The sequence below is a fragment of the Hemiscyllium ocellatum genome, chromosome 22 (genome assembly GCF_020745735.1).
Source record: "Hemiscyllium ocellatum isolate sHemOce1 chromosome 22, sHemOce1.pat.X.cur, whole genome shotgun sequence".
Classification (NCBI taxonomy): domain Eukaryota; kingdom Metazoa; phylum Chordata; class Chondrichthyes; order Orectolobiformes; family Hemiscylliidae; genus Hemiscyllium; species Hemiscyllium ocellatum.
Genome location: NC_083422.1, coordinates 37,383,537 through 37,409,027, shown reverse-complemented (window position 1 = coordinate 37,409,027; position 25,491 = coordinate 37,383,537). Strand labels below are relative to the sequence as shown.

Sequence of the window (25,491 nt, the reverse complement as noted above, 5' to 3'; positions counted from 1 at the left end):
GAATGTTGATAATAAGGGCAGATACTCAATTATCAGTATGTCAAACTGCAATCACACTGTTAAAAATCACACAACACCAGGTTATAGTCCAACAGGTTTAATTGGAATCACACTAGCTTTTGGAGCGACACTTCTTCATCAGGTGATAGTGGAGGGCTCGATTGTAACACAGAATTTATAGCAAAAATTTACAGTGTGATGTAACTGAAATTATACATTGAAAAATTGATTGTCTGTTAAGCCTTTCATCTGTTAGAATACAGTGATAGTTTCACTTCTTTCATGTGTAAATCACAAAAACTTTTTTTAAAAGTTGCATTCTCAGGTTAGCTGTTAACAATGGTGATAGCTAGACAATATGTTGAAGGTGTTAGCCCCCTGTGTTCTGTCTATGACCTGATGTTTAGATTGATTCTAATCTAAAAAGTGAGATAACAGAGTTTTACATAAATTCATGCAGTTTTTGAGCTCAGAGTTCTACATGAATATATGCACTTTTGAGCAAAGTGCAATGTAACTCTGCAAGTACAAATTCACCCCACAAAATATATGTGTGCATGTGGGTCTTTGTCTGTGTGTGTGTGTCTGGGTTGGGGGGTGTGCACTCTGCACTCACTACACTCACAACTCCCACTCCAGAGACACATACACAGACAGACAAAGACTCAAATGCACGCATATATTTTGTGGGGTGAATTTGTACTTGCAGAGTTACATTGCACTTTGCTCAAAAGTGCATACATTCATGTAGAACTCTGAGCTCAAAAACTGCATGAATTTATGTAAAACTCTGATTCTAATCTAAAAAGTGAGATAACAATCTAAACATCAGGTCATAGACAGAGAACACACGGGGCTAACACCTTCAACATATTGTCTAGCTATCACCATTGTTAACAGCTAACCCGAGAATGCAACTTTTAAAAAAAGGTTTTGTGATTTACACATGAAAGAAATGAAACTAACAGATGAAAGGCTTAACAGACAATCAATTTTTCAATGTATAATTTCAGTTACATCACACTGCAAATTTTTGCTATAAATTCTGTGTTACGATCGAGCCCTCCACTATCACCTGATGAAGGAGCGTCGCTCCGAAAGCTAGTGTGCTTCCAATTAAACCTGTTGGACTATAACCTGGTGTTGTCTGATTTTTAACTTTGTACATCCCAGTCTAACACCAGCATTTCCAAATCCATGCAATCACGCTGATAGAGAACATTTACAGTAAGGTCATAGACTCAATTATTATCATGTTGACCTATAGCCAGTCTGTTGGAGACATTGAAAGTAAGGGAGATGACTCGATTTATTGTCATGTTGAGTTATAGTCTGTCTCACATATAATCATCATAGCACACTATAGACAGTGATTTGGGACATGGAAATAGAGTCATAGAGATGTACAGCATGGAAACAGACCCTTCGGTCCAACGTGCCCATGCCGGCCAGATATCCCAACCCAATTTAGTCCCACCTGCCAGCACCCGGCCAATATCCCTCTAAACCCTTCCTATTCAAATTCTGGATCAGTGGTGCTGAAAGAGCACTGCAATTCAGGCAGCACCCAAAGTGCAGCGAAATCAACGTTTCGGGCAAAAGCCCTTCATCAGGAATAAAGGCAGTGAGCCTGAGAGGAGGAAAACTTCTTCAAGGCAGGCATCCTTGCAAGACGATTCACAGTAGGGTTAAAATCAATAAGGTAAAACAATGACTGCAGATGCTGGAAACCAGATTCTGGATCAGTGGTGCTCCAAATGCCTCTTAAATGTTGCAGTTGTACCAGCCTCCACCACTTCCTCTGACAGCTCATTCCATACGTGTGCCACTCTCTGTGTGGAAAAAGTTGCCCCTTAGTTCTCTTTTATATCTCCCCCCCCCCCCCCCCCCCCCACCCTAAACCTATGCTCCCTAGTTCTGGACTCCCCGACCCCAGGGAAAGGACTTTGCCTATTTACCCTATTCTTGCCCCTCATAATTTTGTAAACCTCTATTAGGTTACCCTTCAGCCTCCAATGCTCCAGGAAAAACAGCCCCAGCCTGTTGAGCCTCTCCCTATAGCTCAAATCCTCCAACCTTGGCAACATCCTTGTAAATCTTTTCTGAACCCTTTCAAGTTTCACAACATCTTTCTGATAGGAAGGAGACCAGAATTGCACTCAATATTCCAACAGTGGTCTAACCAATGCCCTGTACAGCCACAACATGACCTCCCTACTCCTTAACTCAATACTCTGACCAATGAAGGAAAGCATACCAAATGCTGCCTTCAGTATCCTATCTACCTGCGACTCCACTTTCAAGGAGCTATGAACCTGCAGTCCAAGGTTTCTTTGTTCAGCAACCCTCCCTAGGACCTTACCATTAAGTGTATAAGTCCTGCTAAGATTTGCTTTCCCAAAATGCAGCACCTCGCATTTATCTGAATTAAACTCCATCTGCCACTTCTCAGCCCATTGGCCCATCTGGTCAAGATCCTGTTGTAATCTGAGGAAAACCTCTTCGCTGTCCACTACATCTCCAATGTTGGTGTCATCTGCCGACTTACTAACTGTACCTCTTATGCTCACATCCAAATCATTTATGTAAATGACAAAAAGTAGAGGACCCTGCACCAATCCTTGCGGCACTCCACTGGTTACAGGCCTCCAGTTTGGAAAAAACAACCCTCCACCACCACCCTCTGTCTTCTACCTTTGAGCCAGTTCTGTATCCAAATGTCTAGTTCTCCCTGTATTCCATGAGATCTAACCTTGCTAGTCAGTCTCCCATGGGAACCTTGTCAAACACCTTACTGAAGTCCATATAGATCACATCTACTGCTCTGCCCTCATCAATGCTCTTTGTTACTTCTTCAAAAAACTCAATCAAGTTTGTGAGACATGATTTCCCATGCACAAAGCCATGTTGACTATCCCTAATCAGTCCTTGCCTTTCCAAATACATGTACATCCTGTCCCTCAGAATTCCCTCCACTGAGGTCAGGCTCACCGGTCTATAGTTCCCTGGCTTGTCCTTACCGCCTTTCTTAGACAGTGGCACTACGTTTGCCAACCTCTGGTCTTCTGGCACCTCACCTGTGACTATCGATGATACAAATATCTCAGGAAAAGGCCCAGCAATCACTTCTCTCGCTTCCCACAGAGTTCTAGGGTACACCTGAGCAAGTCCTGGGGAATTACCCACCTACGTTCGGGACACCACCCACGCCCTCCACCTCCTCCAGGATTTTCGCTTCCCCGGTCCCCAACGCCTTATTTTCACTATGGACATCCAGTCCCTGTACACCTCCATCCCCCATCACGAAGGACTCAAAGCCCTCCGCTTCTTCCTTTCCCGCCGCACTAACCAGTACCCTTCCACTGACACCCTCCTTCGACTGACTGAACTGGTCCTCACCCTGAATAACTTCTCTTTTCAATCCTCCCACTTCCTCCAAACTAAAGGAGTTGCCATGGGCACCCGCATGGGCCCCAGCTATGCCTGCCTCTTTGTAGGATATGTGGAACAGTCCATCTTCCGCAACTACACTGGCACCACCCCCCACCTTTTCCTCCGCTACATCGATGACTGTATCGGCGCTGCCTCGTGCTCCCACGAGGAGGTTGAACAGTTCATCAACTTTACTAACACCTTCCATCCCGACCTGAAATTCACCTGGACTGTCTCAGACTCCTCCCTCCCCTTCCTAGACCTTTCCATTTCTATCTCGGGCGACCGACTCAACACAGACATCTATTATAAACCGACTGACTCCCACAGCTACCTGGACTACACCTCCTCCCACCCTGCCCCCTGTAAAAACGCCATCCCATATTCCCAATTCCTTCGTCTCCGCCGCATCTGCTCCCAGGAGGACCAATTCCAACACCGCACAACCCAGATGGCCTCCTTCTTCAAGGACCGCAGATTCCCCCCAGACGTGATCGACGATGCCCTCCACCGCATCTCCTCCACTTCCCGCTCCTCCGCCCTTGAGCCCCGCTCCTCCAACCGCCACCAAGACAGAACCCCACTGGTTCTCACCTACCACCCCACCAACCTGCGCATACAACGTATTATCCGCCGCCATTTCCGCCACCTCCAAACGGACCCCACCACCAAGGATATATTTCCCTCCCCTCCCCTATCAGCGTTCCGCAAGGACCACTCCCTTCGTGACTCCCTTGTCAGATCCACACCCCCCACCAACCCAACCTCCACCCCCGGCACCTTCCCCTGCAACCGCAGGAAATGTAAAACTTGCGCCCACACCTCCACACTCACTTCCCTCCAAGGCCCCAAGGGATCCTTCCATATCCGCCACAAGTTCACCTGTACCTCCACACACATCATCTATTGCATCCGCTGCACCCGATGTGGCCTCCTCTATATTGGTGAGACAGGCCGCTTACTTGCGGAACGCTTCAGAGAACACCTCTGGGCCGCCCGAACCAACCAACCCAATCACCCCGTGGCTCAACACTTTAACTCCCCCTCCCACTCCACCGAGGACATGCAGGTCCTTGGACTCCTCCACCGGCAGAACACAACTACACGACGGCTGGAGGAGGAGCGCCTCATCTTCCGCCTGGGAACCCTCCAACCACAAGGTATGAATTCAGATTTCTCCAGCTTCCTCATTTCCCCTCCCCCCACCTTGTCTCAGTCGGTTCCCTCAACTCAGCACCGCCCTCCTAACCTGCAATCCTCTTCCTGACCTCTCCGCCCCCACCCCACTCCGGCCTATCACCCTCACCTTGACCTCCTTCCACCTATCCCACCTCCATCGCCCCTCCCCCTAGTCCCTCCTCCCTACCTTTTATCTCAGCCGGCTTGGCTCTCTCTCTCTTATTCCTGATGAAGGGCTTATGCTCGAAACGTCGAATTCTCTATTCCTGAGATGCTGCCTAACCTGCTGTGCTTTGACCAGCAACACATTTGCAGCTGTGATCTCCAGCATCTGCAGACCTCATTTTTTACTCGAAGATTTATCCACCTTCACCCATTTCAGGACATCCAGCACTTCCTCCTCTGTAATATGGACATTTTGCAAGATGTCACCATCAATTTCCCTACAGTCTATATCTTCCATATCCTTTTCCATAGTAAATACTGATACAAAATACTCACTCAGTATTTCCCCATTTTCTGTGGCTCCACACAAAGGCTGCCTTGCTGATCTTTGAGGGGCCCTATTCTCTCCTTAGTTACCCTTTTGTCCTTAGTGTATTTGTAAAAATCCTTTGGATTCTTCTTAGCTTTGGTAAATAAAATTATCTCATGTTCCCGTTTTGCCCTCCTGATTTCCCTCTTAAGTATACTCCTACTTTCTTTATACTCTTCTAAGGATTCCCTCGATCTATCCTGTCTGTATCTGACATATGCTTCCTTCTTCTTCTTAACCAAACCCTCAATTTCTTTAGTCATCCAGCATTCCCTATACTTACCAGCCTTTCCTTTCACCCTGACAGGAATATACTTTTTCTGGGTTCTTGTTATCTCATTTCTGAAGGCTTCCCATTTTCCAATACCATCAAAATTGGCCTTTCTCCAATTTAGAACTTCAACTTTTAGATCTGGTCTATCCACTTCCATCACTATTTTAAAACTAATAGAATTATTGTTGCTGGCCCCAAAGTACTCCCCCACTGACACCTCAGTCACCTGCCCTGCCTTATTTCCCAAGAGTAGGTCAAGCTTTGCACCTTCTCTAGTAGATACATCCGTGTACTGAATCAGAAAATTGTCTTTCAAAGTTTGGGAGAAGATTTGTAGCTCGGGTGCTCGTTATTGTGGTTCTGTTCGCCGAGCTGGGAATTTGTGTTGCAGTCGTTTCGTCCCGTCTAGGTGACATCCTCAGTGCTTGGGAGCCTCCTGTGAAGCGCTTCTGTGATCTTTCCTCCGGCATTTGTGGTGGTTTGAATCTGCCGCTTCAGGTTGTCAGTTCCAGCTGTCTGCTGCAGTGGCCGTTATATTGGGTCCAGGTCGATGTACTTATTGATTGAATCTGTGGATGAGTGCCATGCCGCTAGGAATTTCCTGACTGTTCTTTGTTTGGCTTGTCCTATAATAGTCCTGTTGTCCCAGTCGAATTCATGTTGCTTGTCACGACAGAGAACAGTCAGGGAATTCCTAGACGCATGGCACTCATTCACAGATTCAATCAATAAGCACATTGACCTGGACCTAATAGACCGACCACTGCAACGGACAGCTGGAACTGACAACCGGAAGCGGCAGATTCAAACCACTATAAATGCCGGAAGAAAGATCACAGAAGCGCTTCACAGGAGGCTCCCAAGCACTGAGGATGTCACCTAGACAGGGGACGGAACGTATGCAACACAAATTACCAGCTCGGTGAACAGAACCACGACAACAGAAAATTGTCTTGTACGCACTTAACAAATTTCTCTCCATCTAAACCTTTAACGCTATGGCAGTCCCAGGCTATGTTTGGAAAGTTAAAATCCCCTACCATAACTACCCTATTATTCTTACAGATAGCTGAGATCTCCTTATAAGTTTGTTTCTCAATTTCCCTCTGACTGTAAGGGGCTCTATAATACAATCCCAATAAGGTGATCATCTCTCTCTTATTTCTCAGTTCCACCCAAGTACCTTCCCTGGATGTATTTCCAGGAATATCCTCCCTCGACACAGCTGTAATGCTATCCCTTATCAAAAATGCCCCCCCCCACCCCCCCGCTTCTCTTGCCTCCCTTTCTATCCTTCCTGTAGCATTTGTATCCTGGAACATAAAGCTGCTTGTCCTGAAGAGAATTGACTCAATTATCGTCATGTCAAGCTGTAGTCGGTCTGATGAAGGACGTTGACAGTAAGGGAATAGAGCTGAAAATATGCTGCTGGAAAAGCGCAGCAGGTCAGGCAGCATCCAAGGAGCAGGAGAATCGACGTTTCGCACATGAGCCCTTCTTCAGTAAGGGAATAGACTCAATTGTCACCATGTGCTGAAGTGATTCTGGTAGAGGACATTGACAAGCATGGATTATACTTACATTATACTCCTAGTATACTCAAATGTTGTCACATCGAGCTTTAACCAATCTGTCCAAGTAGTTTGATAATAAGAGAATATACTCACTATGCGTACTCAATTATTGTCATGTTGAGCTATAGTCAATCTGCTAAAAGACATTGACAATAAGGGAATATACTCGCATTGGGTGACTAAAATCTAGCAAAAATCATGAAAAACCACCCGTAAAAGCTTCAGTAAAGTTTTTAAGATGTAGATATTTGACTGAAACAAATATGGATCCTTCACAGGTAAAGTTAGTAGAATTTATGATGGGGAATCGGAACATGAGAGAGAAGTTAAATGATTTATTTTTGTCTGTTTTTATAAGAAAATACCAGAAATCTATCCAAAGTAGAGATCCCAGTGACTGAAGATAATGAGTTGAAAGAATTTAGAATTAGTATGAAGATTGTACTAGAGAAACAATGGGTCTTAAAGTTGATAAGTGCCCTGGCTTGAAACAATTCATCCCAGAGTGTTGAAGGAACTGGCTATAGAGATTGTCATTGCATTGAAGGTTATGTTTCAAATTTCTGTTCATTCTGTAAAGATACCTGTGGATTTGAAAAATATCAAATGTCACCCCACTATTTAAGGGACTGAGAGGGAAAACAGGCAAGGACACACCTATTAGCCTGACATCAGTAATCGGAGAAAATGCTAGAATCTATTCTAAACGATGAGATAAGTAGACACTAGTTGATGATTACTTGGTTGGGCACAATCAGGATGAATTTGTGAATGGAAAATTGTTTAACAAGCTTATTGGAGTTTTCTGAAAACGCTACAACAATGAATAAAGGAGAACTGATGGATTTAATATACATAAATTAAAATAGGAAAAAAAAGTTCACATCATATTCAGGAAATATCAAAATGAATTGTATATGTAGAACTAGTACGAGCAAGCTAATGAGATACATATCTGGTGAAATTGCTCATAAGCCAGTGCATAGAATGGAAGATATGAGTCTTTTACACCTACTCTGAGCATTTAGCAATCCAGATCAACTGTAACACAGAATGATGGTTACTTCAGGTGTGTGGGGCCAGGTGTAGATGTCTTGTCTGTTCTCCACAATGTATCCAATGATCTGCACTAAACTACAGACATAAGAGTGTAAGTTATGAGTGTGCCTTTGGGGGCTCTGTTCATATTTGATTATAGTAATTGTGGGAAGTGTTAATACATATAGCACTAGCCATCAGTGCACCAGAGACTGATTTCCCACATGAAGTACGAAGTGCTAAGTGTTCTTTTGAAATTATTTCTAAAAGTGTATATTATAAATGTCATTTAAAGAACCTTTTGCTGTACTATAGACTTAAGTTTGATTCTATAAAGTTAACAGACCTTCACATCAATTGAACGTAGTAATGTATTTCATCATTGTTTGACATCAAATATTGTTGCATGACTATGAACATCATGACATACAAAAATGTACAGTATCAAATTAAACTGAAGACATACTTTTTCTCAGTTATTTTAAGAAGGAAAATATTATGCAACTTATAACACCAAGCATGTATATTTTGACATAAAGCATTTGAAATTGAAAGTATTGCTCTTGTGACCCCTTTTAGTATTTCAAACAGTTAAACTTTACTTTGAAAGAATCACTTTTGAAAACCAGATAGATCTTCGAATCTGAAGTTTTTTTTTAATGCATCCAAAGTTTGTGAATCTTGCTCATAGAAGAGGGCTAATTTCCTATTAGTTATTTGTTATTCAATGAGTTGGGATTATCTTTCTTTTCAGACCAGATAGTAGTGGTAAAAAGCTATTTTAAAGAAATTCTCAGTATAAACTAAACATTGGTAAGTGGATCATCCATGGGAATAATGGTTTTTTTAAAAAAAAGTGTAGTATTGAGACTGGTTTCCAAATTTGATAGTATACTTGTCTTTGCACTCTCATAAAAGGAGCTTACCTACTATAAGTTCTGTGAATAGATAAATAAACCTCCAATCTTTATGCAGTAACCCCCCTTTTTTTATTTATTCATGGGATGAGCATATCACTTGTAAGGCCAGCATTGATTGCTCATCCTAATTACCCAGAATGCAGTTTAAAGTCAATCACATTGCTGTAGATCTGGAGTCACATGTAGGCCGGACCATATAAGGATAGGAGCTTCTTTCCCTAATGGACATTAGTGAACCAGATGGGCTTTTCCCAACAGTCAGCAATGGATTCATGTTCATTCTTACACACTTAATTCCAGATATTTTTTTAACCGAGTTCAAATGTCACCATCTGCCATGGCAGGAATCAACCTGGGTCCCCAGAACATTACCTGGGTCTCTGGATTAACAGTCCAATGTTAATATCACTAGGCATTGCCTCTCCTGAAAGTGTTTAAGATTAAAGTCCCTGTATACATAGTAAATTGATGTGCATGTGTGTGTTTGATGAGTAGAGAGTATCATTTTATATCAGAACAGTTATATCCTTCCACTATCAAAATTCACTCATTGTTTTTAAGCCTTTTACTGAAACTAAACACATGTTAGAGAGGGTTTTGCCATACCCCATGGTCCAGACCTGAACATAATTTACTATGTTGAGCAAAGGAAATTTTCGAAGGTCATGTTTACTCTCTTCATACCAAAGGTGCAAGAGAGTACCTGCCTCTTCAAATCTAGTTTCCAAAATGACAGTCCAGCCACCATTAGGAAGAAACTGCATGGTTCTTTTCAATTGCTTTATCCACAAACCACTTGCAGTGAGCCACTGCCAAAGTACACCTTCTGAGAAAAAAGATTTTGTGTGAGAAATGACTTTCCTTTTAAGGCTTGAATAATTTGATAGCATAGTCAGGAAAGGATTCTTCCCCACTGGTTAACACCATATTTGACACTGACTCCTCATTAGTGATTTTATTTGTTAGTTTATACTGTATTTTCTTGCATTCCTCCGTATTTATTTTGTAAAAATTCCTCATCTAAAAACTTTGTTTTGAAACAAAGTATAATGAGCTATTTGTATAATCTGTCAGATTTAGCTGATTATGCTCATTATAACAGAACCTACACTGTAAATATTGCATATTTTTTTCCAGATCGTTTCCTTCAACTGATTGGCACGATCATTGTTTGCTATGTCTGACTGCTACGTGCAAGATGGCAAAATGCCTAGGTTGGCTATTGTCTTTTTCCTCCATATACAGAGGGATTGGTTACACCTTCTGCTATCCATCATCCACCTGTGGTTGAAAACAAATTCTGGTTAATCTAACTCTGTCCAGCTGCTGAACACGTGCCTGACAGTGCCCAGTTGACTGTTACCTGTAAACTTAAAAAAGAATGAACATACAAGGCAAAATTGGACTACAGATTCTCCTCGTATAAAAAGTGAGGTCTGCAGATGCTGGAGATCACAGTTGAAAATGTGTTGCTGGTTAAAGCACAGCAGGTTAGGCAGCATCCAAGGAATAGGAAATTCGACGTTTCGGGCATAAGCCCTTCCATGCCCGAAACGTCAAATTTCCTATTCCTTGGATGCTGCCTAACCTGCTGTGCTTTAACCAGCAACACATTTTCAACTACAGATTCTCCTCATCAACATTCGAAAAGCTTGTGTGAAAGAAAATTGCTAATCCCTAATTTGTATTCTTACATTTGCATCCTCATCTTTTTCCAGCATTAATCTGTTCCTATGATTTAAATTTGGCTCTTCCTATCCACCTAGCTTTTACTCCTAGTTCAAATAGGATCAACATTAGTACAGCAGTCATTCTTGTCAGTTTCCCCCATGGCAACTTAACCTTTGTGAGCTGTCACCATTTCCCTTTCTGGTGCTGTCTGGAGAAGCTTCTGTGCTGATGCAGTCAGGAAGTTCTTTTAAAGGTATAGCTTTGCCCTTTCAGAAAAGTTTAAACCAAATGATCCAAAAATAATTTTGGCAAAGCAAGCAAGTATACTGACAAAATTCTCCTTTTTGATTAAAGAGGAGGTAATGACAAGGACTGCCTGAGAATATGCAGACCGATGTTCTTCATTGAGTTATACAGTTATCGCGTTGTACAACACTGAACAGACTGTCAGGTCCAACTTGTCTACGGCGACCAGACATCCTAAACTAGCCTAGTCCCATTTGGTCCATATCCCTCTTAAACTCTTCCTGTTCATGAACCCATCTTGATGCCTTTTAGATATTGTAATTGTACCAGTCTCCACCACTTCCAGTGGCAGCTCATTCCATGTATACACCACCCTATGTGAAAAAGTTGCCCCTTAAGTCCCTTTCAAGTCTTTCTCCTCTCACCTTAAGCATATGCCCCCTAATTCTAGACTCACCCACACTGGGAAAACTCCTTGGCTATTCATCGTAACCATGTGCCTCATGCTTTTATAAACCTCAACAAGGCCACCCTCAGTGTCCTACACTCCAGGGAAAATAGCCCCAATCTATTCATCCTCTCCCTATAGCTCAAACCTTCTAACCCTGGCAACATCCTTATAAACCTTTTCTGCACCCTTTCAAGTTTAACAACACCTTTCCTATCGCAGGGAGACCAGAACTGAACACAGTATTCCTAAAGTTGCCTAATTAATGTCCTGTATAGCCACAACATGATATCAATGCACTGACCAATAAAGACAAGCATATGAATCGCCTTCTTTCCTACCCTATCTACTTGCGACTCCACTTTCAAAGAACTATGAACCTGTACCCCAAGGTCTCTTTGTTTGACAATACACCCCAGGATCCTATCGTAAAGTATAAAAGTCCTGCCCTACTTTGCCTAAAAACAAAGCAACACCTCACATTTATCTAAATTAAACTCGATCTGCCACTGCTCAGCCCATCTGATCAAGGCCCCATTGTATTTCAAGGCAACCTTCACTGCCCACTACACCACCAATTTTGGTGTCATTTAAAAACTTACTAACTACACCTCCTATATTCACATACAAATCACTTCTATAAATGATAAAAAGCAGTGGACACAGCACTGATACTTGCGGCTCACTGTTGGTCAGGCCTCCAGTCCGAGAAACAACCCTCGACCATCATCGCTCTATATTTCCCTGGCTTTTGCTTACCACCTTTCTTAAACAATGGCACCACATTAGCCACCCTCCAGTCTTCTAGCACCTCACTGGTGGCCATCAGTGCAAATATCTGACCAAGGGGCCCAACAGTCACTTCCCTAGCTTCTCACAAAGTTCTAGAATGCACCGGATCCGGCCCTAGGGATTTATGCACCTTGATGCATTTTAAGGCGCCCAGTACATCTTCCTCTTGGACACTTTTCAAGATATTGCTGTTTAGTTCTCAAAGTTCTATAGCTTCCAATTGCTCCACTGTAAATACTGGTGCAATATTAGATATTCATTTAGTATCTTATCCATTTCATGTGATTCCACACACACACTGTCTTGTTGATGTCCCTAGTTGTTCTTTTGCCCTTTAATGTATTTGTAGAATCTCTTCAGGTTCTCCTTAATCCTTAATCCTTAATCCTAATCCTTAACCTTATTTGCCAAAGCTATCTCATGTCTCCATTTTGCCTTCCTGATTTCCCTCTTGGGTTTACTCCTACTGCCCTTATATTCCCATTCACCAGCTGATTGAGCATTTCCAACCCCTCTTAATCTACGCAATAGAGATCCACTTGACCTTTCAAGATAGCATGACTGGCGGGATAGAAATAGATTTATTACACGGGGGATATTTTGACTTTGTGTAGTCAAATGAGTGATTGCAAATTTTCAACCTGTTTTACATCTTTCCTAGTTCTCTTCCACTGCTACCATTAAGAACATCATTGCAATATTTAGCTCTTTTGCCTCTCTTACAGAGCGAAAAGATCGAGAAGTATTGCATAGTGCCTTGTAAAATGGAGAAGATTGCTGTGAAATGCTGATTTGTAGAACATTCTCTGAATTTGCATTCCACTCTTGAATGAATCACTTAATAAGCAAAGCTTCTTTCTGAAGGGAAATAAAATAAACAGCGTTAAAATAACATCAAGCACTCAGTGCTATGGATTCTACTGTTTGATACATATTCAAGGAGCCTCGTAGTATTTTGCTTTTGTGTTGAAATAGACAATCACTTCTGGAAACTAGAAAGAAAAACAGAATTCTGGGAACTTGCAATAGGTCAGGCAGCACATGAAGTATTAGCAGTCCATCTCTCCATTTTCCATTTCACTTATGTAAGTTTAGTGATTTTCATATGAAATTTCAATAGCAATTACTTATTTTTATTTTGAATGTAAAATGTTATCGGGCAATTGTTTCCCATTTACAAGAACGGGGAACTATGCTATCTGAACAATATGATTAGGAGGTCCCTGCCCTATTTGTAGAGAAAATGGGAACATTTCCAGCAACCTCTATTATACTGCAGACAGAGCTGGATAGCGCATTAGGATGCTAGTTATCAGCAGCGGAGCCCTTGGCGAAGAGATGCTGGCTCATTGTAACTTATTTTTGAGTGGAATAATAACAATGAGCAAGCTAAGTTTTCTTCCATCAGTGAGCCATTTTACTCAACTTAAAGAAATGGCTTCTAACTATCTTCATGTAATCTTCTGAAGCTAATGAAAGTTTGCCCTCAAAACCTGTTTCAAAACCTGTTGCCTGTGTTTCTGTCACTGTGCTCACAACAAAAGAGGAAAGTCTCAGCCAGAACAACCACTTTCAATGTTATAGTCTACCTCATCAGCAATTTAATTATCTTTCATTTTCAGTTCCTTATTTACAAATACTTTGCACTAAGGCAAATCCCATTAATCTAACATTTGACTTGTGATAATGCTACTTGCCCTCATCTGTTTAATGACATCACAAAGTTATTTGGTCCATTTTACTTTTCTATGTTCAAGAGCTGATTGGCTCAAAATTAAAGCTCTGAAATAATGGAATAACGATTTTCATGTTTTAAAATTTGAAATATGATTGGTTTACTAAAATGGTTGGCCTGAATCCTGCAGCTACACATAGGACCTTGCTGTGTCAATTCAAGAGCTTTTAGTAACATATCTTTCATTCTTGTCCTCTTTTTTGACCTCATATTAGTACTGTTTCTTCTAAAATTGAAACAATTTGTATTTTATTAAAAATATTTATTTATATCTATTATGGAAAATGATACCAAAAAGTTGCACAGAGATGTAATGCAAAATTAATGTTAAAACAAAATGAAGCTACTTCTAACCAAAACAGGAATTTGAGGGGAGTTTGGAAAATATTTATTGTAAGAGACAAAAACAGCTATAGGAGTATGTAATCAGAAGGAAGGTTCTGTAGCTGCATGACATACAAATTAATTTCACAGATCATGAAATATTTCCAAATCAGCAGCCCTGTCAAGTTGCATTCCACATGAACAAAGTTACCTCCACAACTCTGATATATGAAGATAAAGCAATCTCCCCAGGCTGAGTGAATTTTCTTATGTATGTATCCTATTTTAGATTGTCTCAACAAATGAAGGAAATTTATCTCAAAATGTTGGCATACAGCATGCTGCTAGGTGCTTTAATCCACTTGAGGTTATTTGCAAACAAAAGAATTCTTCTGCTTCTTGTTTACTCAGAGAATCAAAGGATCACAGATGTTTGGAAAACCTTTTATTCAGAATAAACTGCCATGTATCAATTTCATGTTAATAGATTAGATTAGATTAGATTAGACTTACAGTGTGGAAACAGGCCCTTCGGCCCAACAAGTCCACACCGACCCGCCGAAGCGCAACCCACCCATACCCCTACATTTACCCCTTACCTAACGCTACGGGCAATTTAGCTTGGCCAATTCACCTGACCCGCACATCTTTGTGACTGTGGGAGGAAACCGGAGCACCCGGAGGAAACCTCCGAGTGCCTGTGGGAGGAAACCCACACAGACACGGGGAGAACGTGCAAACTCCACACAGTCAGTCGCCTGAGTCGGGAATTGAACCCGGGTCTACAGGCGCTGTGAGGCAGCAGTGCTAACCACTGTGCCACCGTGCCGCCCATATAGCCGTGATGTAAGTGACAGATTGCTGTATTTCAATTTATAAATTAAAAGATGCCAATATTCATCTAGACAATGCATTTTTAGAATGCAGAACGGGACCGTTTTTAAACAATGTAGCAGCAAAAATGGCAACATCTACTGAAAGGAGAAAGGTGAGATCTGCAGATGCTGGAGATCAGAGCTGAAAATGTGTTGCTGGAAAAGCGCAGCAGGTCAGGCAGCATCCAAGGAGCAGGAGATTCGACGTTTCGGGCATAAGCCCTACTTCAGGAATGAGGAAAGTGTGTCCAGCAGGCTAAGATAAAAGGTAGGGAGGAGGGACTTGGGGGAGGGACGATGAAGATGCGATAGGTGAAAGGAGCTCAAGGTGAGGGTGATAGGCCGGAGTGGGGTGGGGGCGGAGAGGTCAGGAAGAAGATGAGGCGCTCTTCCTAGGTTGGTTGGTCCGGGTGTCCCAGAGGTGTTCCCTGAAAACACCTCCTGGGACACCCGGACCAACCAACCAACCCAACCACCCCGTGGCTCAACACTTTAACTCCCCCTCCCACTCCACCAAGGACATGCAGGTACTTGGACTCCTCCATCGACAGACCATAACAACACGACAGTTGGAGGAAGAGCGCCTCATCTTCTGCCTAGGAACCCTCCAACCACAAGGGATGAACTCAGATTTCTCCAGTTTCCTCATTTCCCCTCCCCCCACCTTGTCTCAGTCAAATCCCTCGAACTCAGCGCCGCCTTCCTAACCTGCAATCTTCTTCCTGACTTCTCCGTCCCCTACCCCACTCCGGCCTATCACCCTCACCTTGACCTCCTTCCACCTATCGCATCTCCATCGCCCCTCCCCCAAGTCCCTCCTCCCAACCTTTTATCTTAGCCTGCTGGACACACTTTCCTCATTCCTGAAGAAGGGCTTATGCCCGAAACATCGAATCTCCTGTTCCTTGGATGCTGCCTGACCTGCTGCGCTTTTTCAGCAACACATTTTCAACATCTACTGAAATATGTGCTCATCCTATGTTCAAAATTCCAAAAGGATACCTCACATCATAAAATAACTGCTATGTCATTTTTAATGTTTAACCAATTTAATTGATAAAAGAGGGGAATATTCTCAACTTATGCTATTAATTCAATATTGAAAACAACCCATTTATTTTATAACAACTACCCTGTTTCCATAGCACTTCTAAAGCAATAAAATATTTTGAGGCATTGCGCAAGAGCATTATGTGTCAACATTTGGCATCAGAAAATATGAAGATAGTTGATCCAAAAACTTTGTCATAAAAGTAGGTTTTAAAGGATGCCTTAAAATAGCAAAGAGATAGAAATGTGGAGTGTGCTTTATGTGTGGAGTTCATGATCGTAGTGCCCAAGCATCGGAAATCAATATTCCCTGAAATCTCTGTGGCTGCGTATTCACTTTAAACAGCATGTTAATGCTGTGCTGATGCATTCACTTCCAGTTTCTCCAGCCTTTCCCTCTCACCAACCTCAGAGGTCCAAGCAGCAGGTGGAGAAATTAGTGGGAACATTGACTGAATTCATTCTCAACAATGGTAAAACAATTAAATTGGGAAAGTTTTGAGATGCCAGAATAAGAGGAGTGGCGGTTTCTCTGATTTTATAGGGCTGGAGGAGGTAATGAAAAGGAGGAGCAAGGTCTTGGATGGATTTATAAACAAGGATAAACATTTTAAAATTGAATGCCTGTCGTTACTTAGTCAGAAACTGATGTGTGAACGTAAGCGGCATGCACAAGGAATTGGGATTTGGTGCAAGTAAGGGCAGAGGAAGCAGAGTTTTCTAATGCCTTGAGTTTACAGATAGTAGAATGTGGGAGCCTGACCAGCATGAAATAGTCAAGTCCAGACTATCAAAGGCATGCAAGAGTGTTTCAGCAGCAGACAGGTTGAGACAGGGCAGAGTGAGATGATGTAAGAGGAGGGAATATGCAGTTTTAGTGATGGCACGAATCTGTGGTTGGAAGCACATTTTTGTATCAAACATGATTCCAAGCTTCCAAAGATAGTTCAGCCTCTTAACAGATGCTAACAAAGTGATAACAGTCAGAGCGAGGAGATGGAGTTTTAGCATGGTGATGAAAAATAATGATTTCAATCTTCCCAATGTATGATTTTAAGCAAGTTTTGGATGTTAAAAATTCTGATAACTTTGAAATAATAGAGGAGTCGAGGAAGGTGGTGTGACATGGAGCAGGGTGTCATCAGTGTTGATGTGAAAGTCACTGCTCTGTTTTTGGGTGTTGTGTTTTTGACTGAAGAGGACAGTTAAATGTTTCAGAGACACCGGTGAAACTAGTGCTGGAGCAGGAAGAGAAGCCATTTCGGATGATGTGGGCTACAATTAAATAGTAAGGTCAGGTGAATTGGCCGTGCTAAATTGCCCGTAGTGTTAGGTAAGGGGTAAATGTAGGGGTATGGGTGGGTTGCGCTTCGGCGGGTCGGTGTGGACTTGTTGGGCTGAAGGGCCTGTTTCCACACTAAGTAATCTAAGTTGAGAATGGAGTAAGGCAAGAACAATGTTAACTACTTCAGAGAAATATAAATTGTTGGATTATGAATTGTTTGGCCATTAATATATATTGAATGAAGAAAAAAGTCAGTATCTGCAATGAAGGAGTCTGTACGGTTTAAATTTGATGTGCTTGAGAAGACTGATAGCCATGGGAGGTCAAAAAGCACAGGATAATGGGTAAGTAGGATTTGGTTCAAGACAGAGTACAAGCATCAAGGTTTTGGATGAACAGAAGGTGAAGCTTGGGAAGTTGGGGGGGGTGGGAGGGGGTGGTGGTGATGGTGGTGATGGCTGGGGGAATGGTGCTGGTGCTGGCTTGGGGGGCATTGGGGAAAGCATTGGAACTGTTGAGTTTGAAGATATCAAAGGAATGAATGTGGGTTTCAGCAGAAGTATGGCAGTGACAGATAGGCACTGTCACAAGGATAAAAGCTGTTGGTTTTTGTAATTAGCAGAGTATGAGTCTGAAACCTCACAGGTTAATGCCTCAGTTAAGATAACAGTCAGCGGAATGTCAGGCATCAAGCGCTATCCTTCACACAATATAGGTTCAAGGTTTTAATAATGGTTTATTCGGAGACAGAAACAGACCATCTGACTCAAGTCCAAATTGATGTCTATGTCTACCAACTTCTGTTTCTGCTTACTCTTCAATAGGGAAGGTCCTGTACTGTGCATTGTCATTTAGGGATGGGACCTTCAAGCATTCCAAAGTACAATTGTGTACTTGTGTTGAAGTACAGAGCAAAATTGCCTTTAGTTTATTCCTATCAGTTTGCAAGACTATTTTTTCACTGGACCTTTATGATTAATTGTACTACATAAAATATCTCTTTTTTTATTAACAGAGAAACATTTAGTTGTACTTCGAGATGGGAGAACGTTAATAGGATATTTAAGGAGTGTAGATCAATTTGGTAAGTATTATTATGCGAACAAAATAAAGTTATTTAAGCATTGTGGTGGATCAATCATTTTTGATCATTAAAAGTTGCGTTGGCCATGTGGTCAAAGTTGTTAAATATCTCCATAGACAATTAAAAGAATTGTTGTGTTGCTATAGTGATGGATTTGAATCAGTACGGTTATTGCAGATCACTAGAGCTGGGAGATATTTTAGCATCACAGGAAGTATGGAATTGTTCAGATTCAGATTGTGATTTGTTTTAATTGAATGCAGAAGCAGTACAAATGTAATAGGGATATCATTACTCCTCCCAGAAATTAAATAGAAGCAAAGAGGTATGAAAAGTTAGAATATCCATTTTAATGTATTAAGAACATTTCACGTATAACTACATGGCAGAATGCACCTTGACACAATTGAAAGGTACAGTTAATAAAGAAATTGACATTGGTGGTCACAAGGAACATTAAGAGATTTAGATATTCATATGCCAAGCCAGTAGTTTATAATAGCCTGACAAGAACTCCAACAAATGTGGTTAAATAAAATCAAGACTGAGCTTTCAAATATAAGAGAAGCAGTTCGAAAAAGGGGACGATGCAAAGCTCTACAGCTGGAATTTCTGTGCATTTGGAAGACTGAGTTTTATACTGTGTTGAGAGCAAGATTAATTAATTGTCTCTTGAAAGTGTCCAAATATGGCCCTTTGCTCAAGCAGGCCTGCAGAGCGCTGAAGTTCACAATTGGAAAAATCAAACTTAGTTTTTCAACCATCTCAGTTAGAACATTTTCATTTTTTTGGCCTTTTAATAGTTAGTCAAATGTGTTTACTAAACATCTTAGGAGAGTTTATTGTTCTTGTACAATTCAGAGGGATGGGAAATATTTTGTGTCAGCTTTGTCAGTGACTTTTCTCAACAGTTCTTTTTGATCCTGGATATAAACCCATAATTTCTTCATCCCTTCGTAATTTTGCCTCTATCTGCTTAGAGTAACTCAAGTCACTTGTGTTTCAGCAGGAGAGATCATCAGTCTGCAAAGGAATATTATTGCCAATAGAAAAAAAAACCTGTTAATGACATGCCCCACTTTGAAACTGAAAAATAGAATGGATTCAGGAAGATTTCCCTGAGGATTCTCTGTTAGGTGTTGTGAAGTGGAAGTGCCGTATTGGACTGGGTTGGGCAAGGTCAAAAATCACACAACACCAGGTTATAGTCCCACACATTTATTTGAAAACACAAGCTTTTGGAGCTTTGCTCCTTCAGGTGCTAGGCATGAATGCAGGATAAGTGCTCTGGCTGGGATGTTTGCTATCATCATTTCAGCAGTTGTGCAATGGGTTGAGAGTTGTAACAGACTCTGTAATGTTTGAGAATTGCTTCATTTTTAGATTCTGAGTTTGAGACTGCAACTAGTTGCTAAGGAGATGGCAGGTTGTACAGCAATTATGTCAAAAAAATCAAAATGCAGTTGCTAAGGTTTATTGGCCTGAAAAGTTGCTTTCCACTGAACTTCAGTTGTCCAAGTAGTTTAAACAGGTCTTAGCAAGACTTATACACTTAATAGCAAGATCCTAGGGAGTGTTGCTGAACAAAGAGACCTTGGAGTGCAGGTTCGTAGCTCCTTGAAAGTGGAGTTGGAGGTAGATAGGATAGTGAAGAAGGCATTTGGTATGCTTTCCTTTATTGGTCAGAGTATTGAGTATAGGAGTTGGGAGGTCATGTTGCGGCTGTACATGACATTGGTTAGGCCACCGTTGGAATATTGTGTGCAATTCTGGCCTCCTTCCTATTGGAAAGATGTTGTGAAACTTGAATGGGTTCAGAAAAGATTTACAAGGATGTTGCCAGGATTGGAGGATTTGAGCTATAGGAAAAGGCTGAACAGGCTGGGGCTGTTTTTCCTGGAGCGTTGGAGGTTGAGTGGTGACCTTATAGAAGTTTACAAAATCATGAGAGGCATGGATAGGATAAATAGACAAAGTCTTTTCCCTAGGGTGGGGGAGTCTAGAACGAGAGGGCATAGGTTTAGGGTGAGAGGGGAAAGATCTAAAAGAGACCTAAGGGGCAACATTTTCACCCAGAGGGTGGCACGTGTATGGAATCAGCTGCCAGAGAAAGTGGTGGAGGTTAGTAAAATTGCAACATTTATAAGGCATTTGGATGGGTATATGAATAGGAAGGGCTTGGAAGAATATGGGCTGGGTGCTGGCAGGTGGGACTAGATTGGGTTGGGATATCTGGTCGGCATGGACGGGTTGGACCAAAGTGTCTGTTCCCGTGCTGTACATCTCTATGATTCTAAACAGAGAAATGGTTAACACTAATGTGTAATTAGAACTTGAAGAACCACATCATTCTAGAGCATATCAAAGTGATCTTTGGATGGAAAGTTTAATACAGCTGTCATTTCCACTCACTGACCTCTCAGCAAATATGTCAAAATGTCACACAGCAGAGGGTAAAATGTGACTCCTGTCATGACTCGAAAGGGTAGTGCATTGGAAATCCAACCCCACTATTCCCAGATTTGTCACAAATATCAAACCACTGAATTGCACAATTTTATCTAATTGTCTAATTCAGGTTAAATAAATGTGCACACCAGGTTTTCATGAACAGGAAAACAACTACGTATTGTAATAAAACTATTTTAACCAATAGCGATAAGGAGACATGAATTATTAACATATAAGTCTATAATTAAAAATCTACCCCTTTCTAAAATTTCCATACACATACAAACCTGCAAAAGAGACAAGAGATGAGTATTATAGATGTTGGAGAAGTACAAAAAGGTCAGAGAAGCACATTTCTGGTCCCATTCTGGATCTCAGATGTTGATGTGTTGTTTCCTTTTGGCCTTCTTTCAACTCCTTCTAATTCTTTGCTAATCCCATAAGGTTGTGGATGCTCTGATTTCCTCTCTTTCACTCACTAGTTGAGGATTCGCCTTTTCAATGCCTCTTAAGATGGCTTTCCCTCTTTTTCTTTCAACAGGGGATTTTGTAGAGGGAGGAACTTACAGAGAAAGATGGGGGCAGTAAATAACTACTAGATGTTTTCTTTCCCTTATCCCACACAGAAAGGGAGAGAGAGATGGATGTTTTCTCTTAGCAGACTGGATTTTTCTCCTGTATTGTTCACACCCAAGACTGCAGCTAGATGCCCAGGAATCAATCAAGTGAATGTTACTATGCTGAACCTTCGAAAACCAATCAGAATGCTGTCTCTGGGTAAAATTGACTTGATCACATCCGGGTCATACCTTTCTGTCCTGAATGTTCCCTCGTTATTTGAATAAAGCAACATTAATCAACAAGAATATGTGGTTTTTAGATTTAAAATATGTGGCATTACATTTGGAATATAAATCTGTAGTGGCGGCCGTCAAACGATCATGGACTTAAAAACCCATCCCGCTCACTTGTCCTTTGAAGGAAGAAAATCTATCTTACCTGGTCCAGCCCACATGTGATTCCAAACCCACAGCCATGCTGTTGATTGAAAACTGACCTTTGAAATGGCTTAGCAAACTACTGAGTCCAGGAGTAATTAGGAATGGGCAACAAATATTGGCCCTCCAGTGATGTCTACATTCAGTGAAGGAATTAGTGAAGATCCTATGTCAAATACATGTTGACTGTGAAATACTATCCAGTGGTTTATCTGAAACCATGCTGTTTGAAATTGACTTTGGAATTTTACCTTGGGTAATAGGAGAGCTCTCTTTGAATTTGAACTTTGCACAAGTTAGCTTATTTTGTCAACATATTCATTTGATTTTCCCAAATCTCCTATGCAAATCTACTTCAGTGATGATTTAAATTGCAGTATGATTCAAATGCAAGCTGTTGTGGAGAAATGGTACTTTTTCTTTTGATGAAAATTATTGTAGGTAAAACTATGGTTGGTGGGTTTGGATTGAGTAGAAATGTAGCAACAGTTTTGACCAGCATGTTTCAAACTGTTCAATTCATGAGTTAAATAAGTATCATTTCATACAACTCTGATATTAAAAAATTTTAAGAATTAATTTTATATATAACAGTTGAGACTATCCTAGCAAAAATTGTGATGTGACATATCACATTGCCCCTGGGATGTAAGTTTATGAGGCTAATCCTCATGACACTTTCATCCTAACAGATCTAGGTTCATACTGTCCTGTAATCTGTTATGACTGAGATCTTTATTTTACATTTCACTGTATGATCTTTAAATATAACCTTTAGAGAGAATTAGGTGTGAACTAAGAATTAAGCTTGAATTAAGCTGTAGAATTGCAATGCATTTTCAACACAAAAAATGTGCTTTTATTGATGATCGTGTAGTGATCTTCTTCATTGATTTAAAATTTCTTGAGAGTGGAATCCATGCTAAACGCCAAGGCAATTATGTTTATGCTTCCATCACTGTGTTGCAGCTAATTTGGTTCTTCATCGGACAGTGGAACGAATCCACGTAGGAAGAAAATACGGTGATATTCCCAGAGGAATTTTTGTTGTCCGAGGAGAAAATGTGGTGCTTCTGGGGGAAATAGTGAGTTTAGTTTTTCTCTGATTTCCTACTTCATTATTTTTGAACTGTATTAGTCAAAACATTGACAGAAAATTGGAGAATAACTTTAGATTGATGTTCTGCTTTGCAAAAATTAATTAACCATTGATTACACCACCTATTTCTACCTAGATAGCATTGCCTGATGTCCCTGTCTCACCTCAATTCCTGGTGAAACCATCATTTGCTCTTTCATTACCTCTGGGCTTAAATATTTAAATGCACTCTAGGCTGGTCTCTCCCACGCTATCTTCTGTAAACCTGGGATCGTTCAAAACTCGACTGCTTGTATCTTAAATAATAGCAAGTACCATTTCCCCTTTCAGGACAGCACTCACTGCCTTACATTTACTGTCAGTGAAGCAATATTTTGTTTGTAAATTTGCTTCCGTATTGTCAAACCATCTGTTGCCTTACTCCTATCTATCTCTGTAATCTGCAGCACTATAACTCCTTGAGATATCTGCACTCTCCTAATCCTGACCTTTTGTGCATCCCCATTTTTTATTGCTCCACTACTGGTGGCTGTTCATTCAGTTGCCTTAACCAGAGTTTTCAAATGTCCCCTGTACACCTCTGCATTCTCTACCTTATTTTCTTCCTTTACACACACTCCTCTTTGACCAAAATTTTTCATCATTTTATCCATTGTCTCCTCATGTGGTTGGATACCATACTATGTTCATAATGCTTCTGTGAAGTGTCTTGGGATACTATTTTGTTAAAGGTACAATATAAATATCTTATTGTCATTATAGGATTAAGATTTGCAATACTTTTCCTCTAATTCAGCAAGCAAAATGATGGTCTTATCTTGTTTAAATTTGATATTCTATTGCATTCCTTTAATGGCTGATTTTGCCTTACAGGATCTGGAAAGGGAGACTGATACTCCCTTACAGAGGGTGTCTATTGAGGAGATCCTGGAAGCTCAAAGAGTTCAGCAGCATGAAAAACAAGAGGCAGAAAAGGCAAAAAGTGAAGCTTTGAGAGAACGAGGATTATCTGTCCCCCGTACAGATACTCTTGATGAATACTAAAGAAATCACTCTTAAGAATATAAAACCAGACTTTACCACATCACCTTTTTTTAAATGACTGAAGTTGGTAGGTTTCACTGCTGAAATGGGATAGATTATAACTATAAATGAATGAACTCCATGTGTTTTAAAAAAAAAGTTTTTAACAGACATTTTACAATGGACTTGCTGTGCTTTTCAAAACACAGCAACAAAGCAATAGAAAAATGCATTGAGTTAATTTATGGGTTGTTGAAATCCACTCTATCAGTCTGAAAATGTAACAGTAAAAGACAATGAAGCTTTAATCACACGTGATGGGCTTTCCATTCAGCGAAAGGATGTGCCATACCAATCAATGTGTAGGTAGGTGTTTCTTACATTATCTTGCTGTGTATTTACCAAAAATAAAAATATCATTCATTTCATAATTTGCATAGTTTCAACTCATCCCTTTGTTAATTGTAGGATCTTGTTTATGCACAGATCAGTTCTCTTGTTTGAATGCAAAATAACACCATATTGAAAGTTGTGAGCAATGAGTGAATACAATTTCATCGATAATCTATTATATGGCAATCTCACAATAACATTTGCTGATATACACTCATCTATGACCTAATTTCCACTCTTCCTGGCTACTGTGAGCAGTAAAGTAGTATTAAGATATTCCTTTACATGGAAAATTTGTATTTCCACTAGTAGCACTCTGGAGGGTCAGCATATTTTGGTATAATTTTTGTGAAAATGGCAAGTTTTATCCTACTTTTGGTTTCTTTCATAGTTCCAACCATTAAATTAATTTGCTGAAACTGATCTACTGTTACTTGGTTATGTCTTATATTTACTTTGCAAGTTTTTAGTTTTGGGTGCAAGTGAGGATTGCAGATGCTGGAGGTTAGAGTCGAGAGTTTGGTGCTGGAAAAGCACAGCAGGTCAGGCAGCATCCAGGAGCAGGAAAATTGATATTTCCTTCATCAGGAATTTTGTATATTGACCTACTGCTGAATGAATGTCTTCTGTATAGTTGACATACAATATATATTGCTTCATAAATAACATATTTCTTTGGGAGCAGCACATAAAATGCCTTAGAAATGTGCCTATATTGAAGTTACGTAAGAAGTGTTTGCTTAGCCCATCTGTGGAGAGATTTTAGAAGCAAATGTGTTGAAGATAGAACTATTCAGTTCAGATCTCAAAGTACTAATACACATTTTATCATAAAGATATATTTGGCTGTGCAACATGATTATAGTTCAAAGATCTCAACATCGGGGTATACATTCGGTTCAGGATAGACAGTAACTCCTTCAATTTGCAAAGGCTTAAGTTTCACATAAGAAGCATAGAATAGCTAAATGAACGGTAATTTGCCAGTTGTATCGTCCCTTGTCTCATAACACATAAGCCAGGGGACATTCAGTTTCTTATTTATTGCTTTGCCCAAGCCGCTGA

General features: G+C 40.8%; 1 protein-coding gene across 3 annotated transcripts in view; it reads left to right on the top strand.

Moving 5' to 3' along the window:
* lsm1 (LSM1, U6 small nuclear RNA associated) overlaps positions 1 to 24,464 on the top strand; it is a 28,015-nt gene extending 3,551 nt beyond the window's left edge. For 2 of the 3 annotated variants that reach the window (XM_060842081.1, XM_060842082.1), the window contains exons 2-4: positions 18,394 to 18,462; positions 22,881 to 22,996; positions 23,884 to 24,464. In XM_060842081.1, the coding sequence (XP_060698064.1) occupies positions 18,394 to 18,462; positions 22,881 to 22,996; positions 23,884 to 24,054 (356 nt within the window). In that variant the 3' untranslated portion in view covers positions 24,055 to 24,464. Of the gene's footprint in view, positions 1 to 10,135; positions 10,167 to 18,393; positions 18,463 to 22,880; positions 22,997 to 23,883 lie in introns of those variants that run through there. The other variant, XM_060842083.1, reaches the window with a different exon arrangement.
* The last annotated feature ends 1,027 nt before the right edge of the window (positions 24,465 to 25,491 follow it).